The sequence below is a fragment of the Pocillopora damicornis genome, chromosome 13 (assembly GCF_964200805.1).
Source record: "Pocillopora damicornis chromosome 13, jaPocDami1.2, whole genome shotgun sequence".
Classification (NCBI taxonomy): Eukaryota; Metazoa; Cnidaria; class Anthozoa; order Scleractinia; family Pocilloporidae; genus Pocillopora; species Pocillopora damicornis.
This window is the reverse complement of record NC_142682.1, coordinates 13359528-13374896: the sequence shown is the minus strand read 5'-3', so window position 1 is coordinate 13374896 and position 15369 is coordinate 13359528. Positions and strand designations below refer to the sequence as shown.

At 38.4% G+C, this 15369-nt stretch overlaps 2 protein-coding genes across 2 annotated transcripts; both read left to right on the top strand.

Annotated features, from left to right (window-relative positions):
* Nucleotides 1-444: 444 nt before the first annotated feature.
* LOC113674115 (dolichyl-diphosphooligosaccharide--protein glycosyltransferase subunit 1) lies at nt 445-9747 on the top strand. The gene is made up of 10 exons (XM_027190592.2): nt 445-698; nt 858-922; nt 1419-1773; nt 2283-2378; nt 2905-3160; nt 5658-5757; nt 6249-6387; nt 7142-7261; nt 7787-8032; nt 8622-9747. Exons 1-10 carry the CDS (start codon nt 450-452, stop codon nt 8802-8804), a joined length of 1809 nt encoding a protein of 602 aa, XP_027046393.2. The 5' UTR covers nt 445-449; the 3' UTR covers nt 8805-9747.
* Nucleotides 9748-10144: 397 nt separating this feature from the next.
* Nucleotides 10145-15204, top strand: LOC113674120 (uncharacterized). Its single transcript, XM_027190595.2, has 5 exons — nt 10145-10553; nt 11372-11873; nt 12389-12553; nt 13042-13234; nt 13927-15204. The coding sequence occupies exons 1-5, from the start codon at nt 10425-10427 to the stop codon at nt 14186-14188; spliced, it is 1251 nt and encodes a 416-aa protein (XP_027046396.2). The 5' UTR covers nt 10145-10424; the 3' UTR covers nt 14189-15204.
* Nucleotides 15205-15369: the final 165 nt, after the last annotated feature.

The window sequence follows — 15369 nt, the reverse complement described above, 5'->3', positions numbered from 1 at the left end:
TTTGCAATAGGAGAATTTCTTGTTTTTTATCTAGTGCACTTACGCCGATCAAGCGTTCTACGTTATGTCATCAGTGTGTACCCGATTTATCAGGGCGCCTATTTCTGAGACAACACTCGGTTTTATCAAAAAATCAAACTTGGATCATTTGAGGCATTCCAAGGAAATGCTTGAAGTCGACCGCCCTTATGCATCAAAGGAAACAAAGCACCTAAAATACGATTAACGAGACAAAATTCAACTTCCACGTGCATCAGAAAAGCGAGATGATTCATGTGTTGTTACGCGATGTAATCATCACGAAGAAACGGGAGGGATTAGTACCAATATTTCCGTGAGAGTCCGCTGAGCATCCAAATTCAAATTTTACCTCAATACTATCTTCTTTCATTGGAACCCCTTCTGACGATTCCACGTAGTCGTCCGCTAGAATCCTCTTCCATCTGAGGATGAATAGTTTTTCTTTTTGCATAGCAGCTCTTGCTGCCCTTCTCCTTGCATCATGCATCCTCGGGAAAGATGATTTCGACTCTAGACTGGTTATTAGTGAGGTTTCTCGAAAGATAGACCTTTCGACTCAGCTGACTAAAGTCAGTACTTCCTTAACTCTAGAGAATGAAGGAGATTCTGCAGTAGGACACTTTCATCTGGCAATCGAACCAGCTCTTGTCGATAAACTTGCATTTGTTGGAGTTACGGTGAGTTTTCTTAAGCTTATTTTCTATGTTACAGATAAATTGCTCGAAGCGTGACGGCGAAGACGAATCTTTTGTCTGTAAATTCTGTTCTACTGCTGCCACGTATCGAATCACAAGAAATTCTATCTTATAGCTCACGTTTTCCTTGTGGATTTTTAGGCCAAGACCCCTGATGACGAGGACTCGACTTTAACTATGGAACAAGTAGAAATCGAAGCACATAGGTAAGCATTTATGCTGGTGAATTTCATTTCACAATAAACGAAACAAATTGTAATGAATGTATAGTCATCTTTTTAAACGTGCGTGACGTTCTTGTTGTATTACGCTTTCTTTATTTGTTCTCGAACATTTCGGACAGATCCAACAATTGTTTGCTTTGTAGCGTGAAGCAACCACATATTATGTGGGATTTTCATGTCGTAAAAAATGCATTTGAAATGGTTGCTACATGTAGCTAAATAATAACATTTAGTTTGTGGTAGTAAATTTCGATTTTAAAGTAATTTGGATTTTCCCATTTTGTTCTTGTTGCATTACCATTGTCCTTAAAGGATAGAAAATGCAAATCGAACAAGTTTGAAATAATTTTAGACTGAATTCATTTTAAACAACAACATGTACAGGCACTGTGTACATGTGTGCATTTGTGAGGCAATGACTTTCCTCTATCTTATCCTTGTGATTTTAAATATTTTCCTCAATTAATTTATTATTTAGTGAAACAAAGTTCTTCAGAGCAGATCTTGGATTTCGCCTGAAACCAGGACATTCAGTTGAGCTGACTGTGGATGAAGTATTTGCTCATGCCATGACTCCCTTCCCAACCAAGATCACTCAATCCGAGAAACAATTTGTCCTCTTTTCTGCCAACCATTATTACTACACACCTTACACTGTTAAAAAACAGAGTGCAACTGTTTCCTTGGCAACGTCCTCTGTGGAGTCCCACAGTAAGCTTAAGCCCACTAGTCAGTCAGACAATGCTATAACATATGGACCTTACAGTGATGTTGAGGCATTCCAGATTAGTCCTATGAGAGTTCATTTTGAAAACAACACTCCCTTTCTCTCGGTATGTACTGTATGATTAGTCAAATGCTCTGCGAATGTTAGAGTGAAATCACTGAATCAAATTTTTAAAGCAAACTTTCATCCTGAGGCTCTAAAATCTTCCCAGATCAACATTTTTTTTAGTAATTAATAACTGACAATTTGTGACAAGTTGTACAAATCTGTATTCAGGTGGCACTGGCATGGATTGTGTGGGTTTTATCACTTTTTTTTTTTGGTTTCAATTGAACCTTCAGAAGCTTTTGTAGGTTGAATATCTTGACTTTTGGATATCCAGGAGTGATCATTTTGTTAATCCTTTTTTCAAGTTGAATAGATCATTAAACAGATGGGTGGGGAGAATTATGGAAAAAATCTGAAAAAGTAGATATTAGAAAGTTTCAGTGTATTGAATGTTTGCGAAACTTATTAACTAAGAAAGAAACTTCTGCAGTTCGAAAGATATTCATGTAAATATGTACTAGGAGGTACATGTTGGGTAAAGGTGAGTTTTTGTGTTTTTTAATTCAGGTGCTCCACATGGCACGAACAATTGAAGTTTCCCATTGGGGCAATGTTGCAGTGGAAGAAACCTTTCATATGAAGCATGTGGGAGCAGAACTCCAGGTGAGTGATTATTGTTTAAGAGATCTGTGGCCTTATGTAGGTTAAGAATGTACAGTGTAGGATTTTTCCATCACTTTTGACTTAGTGTTTACTTCAAAGGACCAGCTTATCCTAGACTTTTGTCTCTTATGCATCTTGTGATTTTTTTTTTCCACGATATGCACATGGGCTGAACATGCATTTTGTCATAGTAGTTCATGTGCTTCATCACCTTAACCCTTTAACTCCCATAAGTAACCAAGAGAGAATTTCTCCTAACCATTTCAGTATAATATCAAGCAGACAAGTGATGAGAATAAAGAAAAATATGAGTAAGAGGATTATGGATTATTAGTTGATCCAATACCAAATTCTTGAAACTAAATCACAAGAACTGTATGGTAGACAGTAAGGAGAATCACTAATGAGATCTTGGGAGTTAAAGGGTTAATCTCTATGGTTTCATACAGCATTAATATTTACCTGTGGTTATTCAGAAGGATGTTCTGAGGATAATTTTTTCTTTACCCTCATCTCTGGCTTGTAGGGTCCATTTTCGAGGTATGACTATCAACGTACCCCAGCTCCTTCTTCAATCAAGTCTTTCAAGTCTGTTCTGCCAGCATCTGCCAGTGATGTGTATTATCGGGATGAAATTGGTAACATCTCCACCAGTAACCTGTGGTCTCAAGACGATTCAGTCGAGTTGGAGTTGCGACCAAGGTTTCCTCTGTTTGGTGGCTGGCAAACAAGGTTCTACATGGGTTATAATGTTCCTAGTTATGAGTATCTATACAACCTAGGTGAGTCGTCAGCTGTGCTCTGTAGTGGAAGAACTGTATTATCGCAACAGGATCTATTGTGCAAAAAATATTTTTCTGCATGTTATCATTTATTGTTAATTTTTTTTCTCCCTTCTATTGAAGGGGTACTTACCATCAAAATAAATAATTATGTTTAGAAAAGTTGTCAAACCTAGTGTTGGTTTGGAAGATTGTACCTAATTTAATGGGAACTCTGGGTGTTCTTGCAGTATTGTAGTAATAAAAGGGAATCTAAATCACATATATTTATAAATAGTGACCTCTATTTGGTACGAAAATATGAGGGATGTTTGATGGAGTCATTATTTGTATCAAGATGGGAAACAAGACACAAGGTCTAAAAATTGGGGAATATCACTTGTGTGATATCCTCAGATATTCCCCAGTTTTAGCTTTTCCAACTGCCCATGAGCAGAAGTATTTGATGGATTATATTCAAAGATTATTTGATGAATGATTGATCTATGAAAAACTACTGGTATTTTTGAGAGGATTGTGGTGATTCTTTTCCTGTATGAACGGTAACCAGTCAACTCGCCGACGGACCAACTCGCCGACACCAACTCGCCGACGTATAAAATCGAGTAGAGACGTCGGCGAGTTGGTCGTCAATCCAATACAACTTATTAGAAGTTAAACATACAGAGAAGTAAACGATATTTAGTAAAAAAAACACTGGCGAACATTGGTGAACATCAAACAGAAGCTTAAACATCGGTGAACATTGGTGAACATCACCAATGACTATAACAGCTTAAGACGCGAACGAGTTATGTGCGACAACAACACCGTAAAGACTCATCATGTCAATCGCTCAGATTTTTTTAACGAAAACTTGGCTTTCTAGACGAGATCTTTAGTAAAATGCAATTATTTTTATTTGCAACAAAGTTTATAAGGATCTTAAGGCGAATAAAGCGAAGTAAACCTCACCAACGACTCTAACAGCTTCAGACGCGAACGAGATTTATTGTGTGACAACAACACCGTTAAGACTCAGCATGTCAATCGCTCAGTTTTTTTAAACGAAAACTTGGCTTTCTAGACAAGATCTTTAGCAAAAAGCAATTCTTTTTATTTGCAACCAAGTTTATAAGGATCTTAAGGCGAATAAAGCGAAGTAAACCTCACCAACGACTCTAACAGCTTAAGACGCGAACGAGTTATTGTGTGACAACAACACCGTAAAGACTCATCATGTCAATCGGTCTTATTTATTTAAGTCAAGACGCTTGGTAAAAAGTCAACGCACAAATATATTTTTTGGTCTTACTACTGGTGTTAAATGCAATCGAAAGTGACGGTTTTCCGTGGAGAGCCTCGAGGCGATTAAAGACCTTGTTTTCTGGCGCACAGCTGCTTTCAAACGAGGCGCTCATTTTTTAAAACCAACATGTTTACCTAACACGAGGATCCCTCTTTGCAAAGGCGCCGAATTCGTGTAACTATGTTGATAATACAAGATACACTGATCAAAGCAATGATTTCTAGTTTTTGCAAGTGCATGTATTTGAGTTGTTTTCGTTTTCAATCAAATGCGTGGCAAGATGAGGGTGTGATATTTTTTCACTCACAAGTCTCACAACGAAGAAGGTGCGAGGTTTTTTATTTACTTTTGTAAAAAAAAAGCAGGTCTTGCTTAAACGTAAGTCTCTCCCATTAAAAACTATCAGAGTTTTACAGCGGATTCTAACAATCTTTGTTAAAAGCAAGGAGCTATCAACAGCTTCTCCAAATTTTCGGAGAGAGCAGGCGCTGGCGCACAGCTGTTTTCTAGTTTTCAATCAAACGCGCGGCAACACACCCTCGTCAAGCACGATGACGATTGCATTTAACACCAGTAGTAAGACCAAAAAATATATTTGTGCGTTGACTTTTTACCAAGCGTCTTGACTTAAATAAATAAGACCGATTGACATGATGAGTCTTTACGGTGTTGTTGTCACACAATAACTCGTTCGCGTCTTAAGCTGTTAGAGTCGTTGGTGAGGTTTACTTCGCTTTATTCGCCTTAAGATCCTTATAAACTTTGTTGCAAATAAAAAGAAATGCTTTTTACTAAAGATCTCGTCTAGAAAGCTACGTTTTCGTTAAAAATCTGAGCGATTGACATGATGAGTCTTTACGGTGTTGTTGTCGCACAATAACTCGTTCGCGTCTTAAGCTGATATAGTCATTGGTGATGTTCACCAATGTTCACCGATGTTTAAGCTTCTGTTTGATGTTCACCAATGTCCAATGTTTTTTTACTAAATATCGTTTAATTTTCTGTATGGTTAGCTTCTAATAAGTTGTATTGGATTGACGACCAACTCGCCGACGTCTCTACTCGATTTTATACGTCGGCGAGTTGGTGTCGGCGAGTTGGTCCGTCGGCGAGTTGACCGTAAACCGTATGAACGACTATGCGACAGTTGTGTTAATTTTGTAATAAACCAAAAATTAATGCTTGTTTACTTTTTTCCCAATTTTACAGGTAGCAAATATGTTCTAAAGATGAGAATTATTGACCACATCTATGATGAGTTCGTTGTTGACAACCTTGCATTGCGCATCATTCTCCCAGAGGGATGCACGTAAGATTATTTACTTTGTTAGCTAAGAATTGACAAACATAGTAATGTCCTATTAGGCATTTTGGTGTGTGGTATCGCTGAGTAATTTGACATGTTGTGCTGTATTTTGACAAGCCCATAGGGCAAGTCAAAATACAAAACAATGAGTAAAAATTCTCAGTGATACTACATACCAAAAGGTCTAATATGTTATTTATTATCCAACTGCTTTTTTTTCTGGTAAGTCTTTCTGTTCATTTCTCATAAGGCGGGAAAAGCAAAGTGGATAGAAAAGTATAATGTGTGCAGCCAACTGGTTGAACAGGTTTTTTTTAGTACAAAACAACCAATTGTCTAATTAGCCATTCAATATCACAGGATATTTGTACTATATTCCTGCATTGTTTGTACTCTGCTTTGTGCAGTTGGATGATAATAATCAGTATTTCTTAATTTCATGATATCATTGTTCTTGATGTTGATATATTGGGTTTTCATCCTTTTTTCTGTAGAGACATTGAATTGAAAGCACCTTTTGCAATGGAGGAAGGAAAACGTGAATTGCATTATACCTATCTGGATACAATTGGACGTCCTGTGGTTGTTGTGCAGAAAAGTAACCTGGTAGAGCAACACATTCAAGACTTTGAGGTATATAGCATAAACCTTTTAACTCCCAGGAAGTGACCAAGATAGAACATTTCATTACAAAAATTAATACAATATCTAGCAAACAATTGATGAGAAAAATTAGCAATAAAGATTATTAGTTGATCCAATACCAGTTAGGCATTTGGTTGGTCGACTATTTAGTCACACTCTCTTTCCCTCTGCATTTTTACAGTAACTGAAGTACCCCTTAATTAAACAAAGGCTTTATACAAATGGTGAAACAGAGAATTAACTCTGAAGTGTAAATTAAAGTGCTACTTAAACCCATGAATAACCCACAGGGCATTAGCCCTAATAAAGGGAAACAGGGAACCACACGAGGCAAAGAAAAAATCTTTTGACCTCGGTGGGAATCGAACCCACGACCTCCGGATTAGATCTACCGTTACTCTGCCGACTGAGCTACGAGGTAGCACAGAGAAAGTCGGGGACGATTTAGGATGGTGAATCGCGGCGAAGAGAAAGTAAAGGTACATATGAATGTTGTGCCGCGTAGCACTGGGAACACAAATGGTGAAACAGAGAATTAACTCTGAAGTGTAAATTAAAGTGCTACTTAAACCCATGAATAACCCACAGGGCGTTAGCCCTAATAAAGGGAAACAGGGAACCACACGAGGCAAAGAAAAAATCTTTTGACCTCGGTGGGAATCGAACCCACTGAACAGCAGGATTGATGAATTAATTCCCTTGATGTGCCATGTGCCTTAACCCTACTTTGGTCTTTCTACAGTTGCACTACACCTTTAATAAAGTGCTTCTCTTACAAGAGCCACTTCTAGTTGTTGGTGCATTTTACTTGCTCTTTATGCTTGTTGTCATCTACATGAGGTTGGACTTTGCAATCAGCAAGGTAAGGCTGTAAAAATATATGGTGTAAAAAAATTGATTATGAACTTTGCATCTGATGGTCTTATTTGGATGTCTTTCATCTTGGTGTCACAGTGGACTTTGGTATCAGTGCTGTGAGGTCGGTGTGAAACAGCTTTTGCTTAACACTTGACCTTGTCATTGATAGACACAGAATTTGAGTGGGGTTCTTCCAAAGAATCTTTTTCTACTGGAGCTCAGAACTTTATGCTTGAAAGTTTAATGCTTCTCAGGGTATAGCAATATTAGTTACATGTGTTGGAAATTCACTGAAATTTGTGCCTTTAGCCAATACCAGGTTTTGTTTCTCCTGGATAAAATGCTTTAATATTTGGTCTAATAATAGAGGCAACTGTCACCACCAAGTCTTTCTGGGTTAAGTGTATCCATTTTTATATGTAGGGAAACTTTTATGACACAGCTGTGTGTATTTTTTGGTTATCCATGGTGCTGTGTACCTTATCATGTACTGATTACCATTTCTGACATTACCACGTTTTTCTTCAAGGATGAAGCTAATGAGTCACGCATGCGTGCTGCTTGTCTTATTGATGAGGTCCAGCGCCTGGTAGACCGTCAGAGTGGCCTTTATTCTGTATACTCTGACACCATCCAAAAGTTTAAATCAAGCAAAGATGCCACTGCCTTTGCTAATGCACGCAAGAAGTTAGATGGAGATTACCGCTCCATCAGCAATCAGATCACTCAGGTGCAGAACTCCCTTAACAAGGAACAACCTGAAGTTGCTGAGAAGGTGAGACTAATGTTCTTTTAAAAGCTTGGTACAGAACTTTTTGTCATGGCAGAAAGCTTCTTAGTGAACAGTTCCATGCATTCACTTCCTTGTTAACATAGATTCCTGTCAAAATCCAATGATCCAAGTTATTTTTTCAGTTCACATTTGTTGGTCACTACAGTCTCAGTCATCCAAGGAGTTCAGGAATTATTTCCAGTTTATAAGTACTGAAAAATAGTAATGGTTTGTGTGAAAAACAAACAAAACAAACAAACCAAAAAAAACCTTGGAATTTGAAACCTTAAACCAGTTTTTTCCCCCTGAGACTTGAATATACAACACTTGTATATGGACTAGTCTTGTAGTTTCCAAAATGACTCTGCAAGGAGAGAAAGAATGGTGCAGTGTCTCCAGAGCTATTTGCCTTTGTTTGTCATGTATTTTATCCATGTTATTTTCTTTGTTGGTGAGGGGAAGGGGTGGGTATGTGGGGGGAGGGGGGGGTACGTTGGGAGCTGTTATTTTTCCAGGGAAACACTGATCAGAGGAGGATATTCATATATAACAGGGTGCTGACTGGAGCCTCTGTCTCATTTAACTTTTATAGCTTACAGACCTTCTGCGCAAAGAACATGAGAGGAAGCAGGCACTGGATGGAGCCATTTCTTTGGCTGAGAAAGTGGTGGTTGGCCGCCTTAGCAAGCAAGGATATGTGGAGAGCGAGTCTAACAACAAGACAAAGAGGCAGAAGCTGAGTGCTGAGATTGAAGCTCTGGCTACCAGCCTTTAATGAAGTTACTTTGTAATCCCTGTGATGTCATGGTGATATCTGTTTCCTTAACCCCTTGACTCCCAAGAGTGACCAAGACAGAATTTCTCCTTACAACATCAATACAATGTGAAGAAGACAAGTGATAAGAATAAAGAGAAATATCAGTTGGGCAATTGTTAGTTGATTCGATACCGAATTCTCCAAACTAACATCATAAGAACTGTATGGCAGACAGTAAGGAGAATTACTTTTAAGATCTAGGAGCGAAATGGTTAATCCCTTTTAGCCATATGAACGATAATCTTTACTCTACAACAGAAAGCGATGAACATCTTGCTTCTGAACATTACAGAGTGTAAGCACAGGAATCTCTTTAACAGCAATTAAATGAGTAGGCCCTTTCTCATCTAATACATTGGTAACCTGACATATTGAGCATGCAATTTTATGATTTGAGTTAATTGCGTTTGATCATAGAATTTGATAATGAATGGAGAGATTCCGGATAAAAAAGTGAGAGAAAATATGTTATGTTAAGAGTTAAGGAAGATGGTGACTTGAATGTCACAAGCATGCAATGAAGATTTATTCTGTACACGTACAGTTAGACAGATTCTGTTGAGATCACCTCAGAGCTAAGTTTGTGAAAGATCCTCACGATGAATAGAAATTATAATACAAAACGCAAGACCCTTGTTTCACGTAAAGGGGATACCTTCTAGTACAGATAAAGCTGAGTTAAAGTTATCACTGACATCACAGGGTTTATTGAAGTGATCATCAAAATAAAACAAGTTAACTTCGAGTGTTTAGGAAGAGACTGTTCTCTTAGTTTTTCAGTTGCTTAAGGTTATGTCCCATTTTATCACTTATGTTAACGTGATACACTGTGAAGTGGTAATTTCGGGTCTTTGAACCCTCTATTGTAGGTTCTGCCTATTAAAAAAAATGTTTTAAATGATATTGTCGACTGAATTTTCCAGATATTTGATTTCCCGTTTCGTGAAGACGTTACATGGGAATGATAAAAGAGCTATTGCTTCAACTCTCTATTCCCGTTCTGCAAAGATAATTATTCTACAGCGGCTCACTTCAATCCAAACCCCTCCTAAGTCGCGATGTACGAATAATCCGAAGACGTTCGAAGACAATTTAACTCGTGGAGATCGACTGAACTCAAGAGAACAGCGAAAGTCTAGCCTACATGGCACAGGTCGCTGGACCTGAAGGTGGTACGTGACAGTGTCATCAGTCGTTAACATACGGAAGGGTGATCTCAGTCATCAAGTAAGAGATACTGGTTTAGTGCTGTATATTGACATGTGAGTCTTGGTGGAAGTAACTTTGACCAAGAGGTGTGGGTCTTGTGTGAAAGCTAAGATGATGAGTTGAACGATTTAGTCAATGAGTTATTCGTGAGGAACGTGAGACGGAATTACTTTATTTGTAGCCGGATCGCCTCCCGCTCCAAATGTACATCTCTTCTCTCACTAAGCAATGAAATGACTCAAGACGGAGGCTTTGACCGAGCAGTCTTGGTCTGAAGTCTGGGTTCTACAAGGTTGAGCGCCATGTTTGACCACCCAAACTTTCTCTAACCAGTGACCGTAATCACCCAGAACTTCGGAATATCCTATCATGAACGAAGTTTTGAAAAATACCCATGTATTTGTGGATGTACTACGTATGGCAAGGAGTGACGAAGTGAAGCAATGGGACGAAAGTGCCTTCGAAAAAGCTTTCAAATGGGCCGGTTACTTTGAAGAGGCAAGTTTACATGTTCTAAATTACAGTGCTTTTATATGAATACACGCATTTTGATCAGTTCTTGCTTATGATCTATTGGACAACAGATGCGTAGATGACGGCACCATAAAAAAAAATTTGCTTTTTTATTACATAAAAAAATGGAGGGTCTGTACAGTAAAAGATCACAGAAGGCGTCAAAATGTGGTAAAAGCACCCGTGATACTCGACCAGCTGTATCTCCTGTCCTTTTTCCTGTTTTTTTTTTACCACATTTTGTCGTCATCTGCCATCTATTACTGAACAGATGCGCAGCGTCATTGAATCCATTTGTTAATGTGATCAGATTTGAACTGTCATTATCTAGTTAGTTTCTTAGAAAATATCAATGATCTACCCTGTACAATTTGGCAGGAGCCGGATTTGTGGGGGTTCCAGAACCATGACCTAGCGGTCATTTACTTGTGCACAGCATACACAACACACGTTTCCACTCAATGACATATACGTAAACATTGCGTATTTGTTAATCCCACTCTCCATTTTGTCTGTCTTAAAACGAAAATATACTTGCTCATCTATGTGTAGACACCAAACATTGTACTGTCAGATTATGGCCTTTTAAAGCACACAAGTATTCTCACAAGCAATTAACTGGAAATTAAATAAGTGATGAGAATTGTGACAAATTTCTCAGCTGGAAGCTGTCATATTGAGAAAACACAAAATTTTCTGAGCTAACTTACAAGCAAATGTAAGCAGGTTAAAGTAGAGTTGTTCATCAGATGATGGAAATTTGGAATTCTTTGGTAATTATTTGTCTCTCTCTTCTTTGTCAGGTTTATCATAAGTTGCAGACAAAGCCTTCATTAGCAGAAAAACTGGATAAATATCTTGATAACTTCAATAAATCTGGGCAAATACACCTAGGAGATCTTAGATTATCCTTGTCAGTTCTTGATAAATCAAAGTCCTTACTCAGAAGGTTTCTACTTCAAAATCCTCATTTGTCAGAGAGCCAGTTCCACCTGACACTCAAACTATATGGCTTAACTGTAGGCGATACACAAAATTGTACCGACATTTCGGACTTTCTCACTGACTCTTTCCACTTGAGCCAAACAAGAGCTGCTGTACAACTGTTGTGTAAAATGAGGGATAGGTTGACTGAAGATATGAGATCTTTTCAAGGAAAACCATTAAAGAAATGTGACTCATCAACTTCTTCGACAAGTCTAATGGAATTTCCAGGTTCAATTACCTCGGCAGACATTTCCATGAATGCAGCTGCACATTGTTTATTCAAGCATGTTCAGCATCAGTTAAAGTTTGGACTCAAAGGTAATTTAGTAGCCATTCTTATTTATTTTTTTATGTTTTTAATGAAATTATCTAAGATCTTGGTACCACTCAAAAACCTTTTTCAAGTTTGAGAAAAAAAAATGGCATTGGTTAACCTTTTACTCCCTACATTGTACTGAATACATGAACTGCTGCATAATTTTAATATTTTCATTCTTTAATTTTTATGACCTGAAGATAAAGTAATGTAAACATGTCCAAAAAATATTACAAATGTTCCATTGTTACCTTTCTCTTCTTCATGAGCCAGTCTGGGAGTGTGAAGTCTTGAGATGTCATGAAAGTCATGAAAACCATTTACACTGTGCCAGCCTCTGGGAATTAAAATTTTACCTCTGGCAACCATTTTTGATTTTCAGTCACTAAAACCTTGGGCTTGGAACACTGTAATATTTTATATTAAGTAAGTAATCAGGCAGGTTCTGTACAGAAATATAGATGCAAAGCAAGAGTAGTTGCCTCAGTCTCGTCATTATTTGTTTTGATGTTTGTAGATGTCAGCAAGAACAAGAGAGTCCTCTGTGACAAGCTGACAGAGCTAGCTAAGCAGGACAATGGACTGACAAACATTATTGCATCACTGGTTTTGACTCCAGATGACTGTCAGTCTACTCAAGACATAGAGACTGCTACTCAGCTAATTTTGGAGTGGGTCTTGGGTAGGTGTTAAGTGAAGGCATACAGAGGTTGAGATGGCAGAATAAGACATAATAGTACTGTATGGGGAAAAAAAAATGAGATGTGGAAGTTGACATCCAAAAGGTGGTCCTTCCTGGTCAAACCGTAATTTGGAGGGTTGTTTTATGTGCAGTGAGGGGTAGGGGAGAAGCTGGAATAAGTATGGATCAAATTAAAAAAAAAGGAATACGGTCCATTCAGTCCAATTCCAGGTATTGTTAGTGTTTGATTTTCCAATCTCTTAAGGGGAAATAACAAAACTGACAGCAGTAACGTAACAGGCTCGTCCGAGTGGTAACTACCCATACTTTTGAGAAACAGGTTGTATGTCTGGGAACAAAACTGGAATGAGTGCTCTCACTATTACTGTGTCTGATTTTGAAATTTTTATTTGATCACGCATTGCGAGGTGTGAACAAACTTTTATTAAATCTTTCAAAGTTACAAATTATATTGTAACTTTCAACAGAGTTCTTTGCCAGATGCAAACCAGATCCTCGTTTGATGACCATCCCTCCCCAAATACTCACCAGAGTGGCCTTTATGTATCCTGCCTTTTTTGAACTGTACTTGTCCCATCTGCTGAGCTGGGCAGAGAATATGACCCCCTATGTCTGCAGCAACGAAGAGAAGTGTTGCACTCCAAGAGGAATTCAGTGGAGGTAAGAATCTGTTGTATGCAAAAAAGTGTGAACAGTCGGTGCCTTAAGTACCCTACCCTTGCTCTCACTGGGTGTCTTACTTAAATTTACTAAACTCGTTCAGTGTCAATATTTTATTTCTTTAAGGTCTGGTTATCATTTTAATCAACCCGATTTGTCGCATGTAGTGACTTCCGTTTCATTTCAGCCAATGAGATTTGGAACCTCTTCTCTCCCCCCTCAGTCCAAAATTACCTGCAGACAACCGTAAATTTTGTGCGTTTTACAGGCGATTGGAGACAAACGCGCGGCGAGCACTAAGAGCAAGCAACGCAACAGGGGAAGAGCAAAGAAGAAAATATGTTTAATGGCGTTCCTACCCCTCGTGCATGACTCGCACCTCGCGCTCTCTTCATTCTTGTTTCCGTTTCGCCCAAAAAACGCATAAAAATTGCGCCTGTTTTGCAGGCTTAAAGGAAACGGACCCCCAGAATTATTTTGGGGTTTATAGCCGCCAGCGGGGGAAGGGGTATAAATCCGCGGTGTATAAAGCTGCGGGGTCCAAATCCGCTGTGACACTAGTATCCCCTATTAGAGAGTAATTTCTATGGATCATTTCGGTGAACGAGATTGCGTTTATCTCGATTCCTGAAGAAATAAAAACAGTTTCAAATTTTCTGTAATGGGGTCATTTCGTTTCTTTCCTATTTCAGATACCAGGTCCAAGAAAGTTCGGTGAGACTTCAAGACATTGAAAATGGACACCTTGCATTTACAAATCTCGCTGATCACCTGAGGCTTCTAATAACTGGGCCTGCGTCTGTTGCTGATGCAACATACAGAGAACTTCAATGTCGGTTTGTCGAGAGAGAATCAGTAATTGATAGTCGTCGATGTAGAAATACTTTTGATTCACTGAATTTGAACATTTGGGAAGACCTTGGAGCTTTGTTACGTTCAAATACAAACTTCTGACCACTGTGGCAAGTTAGCGAACTTAAAATGCGTTTTTCTTTGCTGACTTTTCTTGTTTTTCCTTCATCTTTGTCATAGGAAAAATACTAACCAAGATTTATAGTAAATATAAATGCTTTCTCGCTAACTTCTGCGCCAAACAAACGGAACATGGTTGAAGTTTTAGCGTTTGTATTGAACTTTCTCATTGCAATTAGCACAATGAATAGTGATAGTTCGTAGCTTTACCCTTTCTCCAGTTTCAAATGTTCCATCTTTCAACCGAGAAACAAAGTTATTAAAAATTAGACAATCATTAACTCAGGTTGTTAACCAGCAGTAAAAAGCCTTTCGATTTCCTTATCACTGATGGTTCTCAGAAGTTGTGAGACCAATCTTCTGTTGCGTGCCAAAAGTAATCCGAGATTGTATTGCAGGTAATTTAGTGTTAACAACTGGGTTGAAAACGTAAATTAGCCACCGTAAAGGGTATAAAAGCTGATGTTTCGAGCGTTAGCCCTTCGTCAGAGCGATTGACGAAGGGCTAACGCTCGAAACGTCAGCTTTTTTACCCTTTACGGTGGCTAATTTACGTTTTCAACCCAGTTGTTAACACTAAATTACCTGCTATACTCTCCCACCGACGCAGCACCACAGTTTCTTTAGAAACTTACCCCTTTATTCGAGATTATATTGGTTTTGCTTTACTTAGCACTGATTGGTTTAGGAAAGTCGCGAAACTTTCTCCACCAATCAAATGCAAAACTAATACCAATCACAACTTGGGTGCCCGCGTTTTCCCGCGCTTTAGGCAGTTTGGTTGTTTTTGCCTATAGTTCTCATGGGCTTTTGAGGGTATTTTTCTGTCTTCTGATTGAATGTTGTAATAACTTTGGTTTTGGTTCAACGACACTGAATCGAAAAGCGCTATATGTGTAGATTTAATCAGAAGTATAAAATATCCTTGGAATTTCTCGTACCACACACTTTGAGGAATCATCTGAACTAGTTTTAAATAAAAACAAGCTTAACTCGTCTCTCTGTTTGCTCCTTTCAATCTTGTTAGTTTTTCCTTTGTTTGTTTGTTTTTTTTGTTATGTGTACGGAGGGCAAAGGAGACAACTTGTGCTAGCCTTTAAGGTTTCTGAATTTGCGCTGTGCTGCAGGTAGTTGGAAAAGAAGACTATTGATCCTGGTTGTTT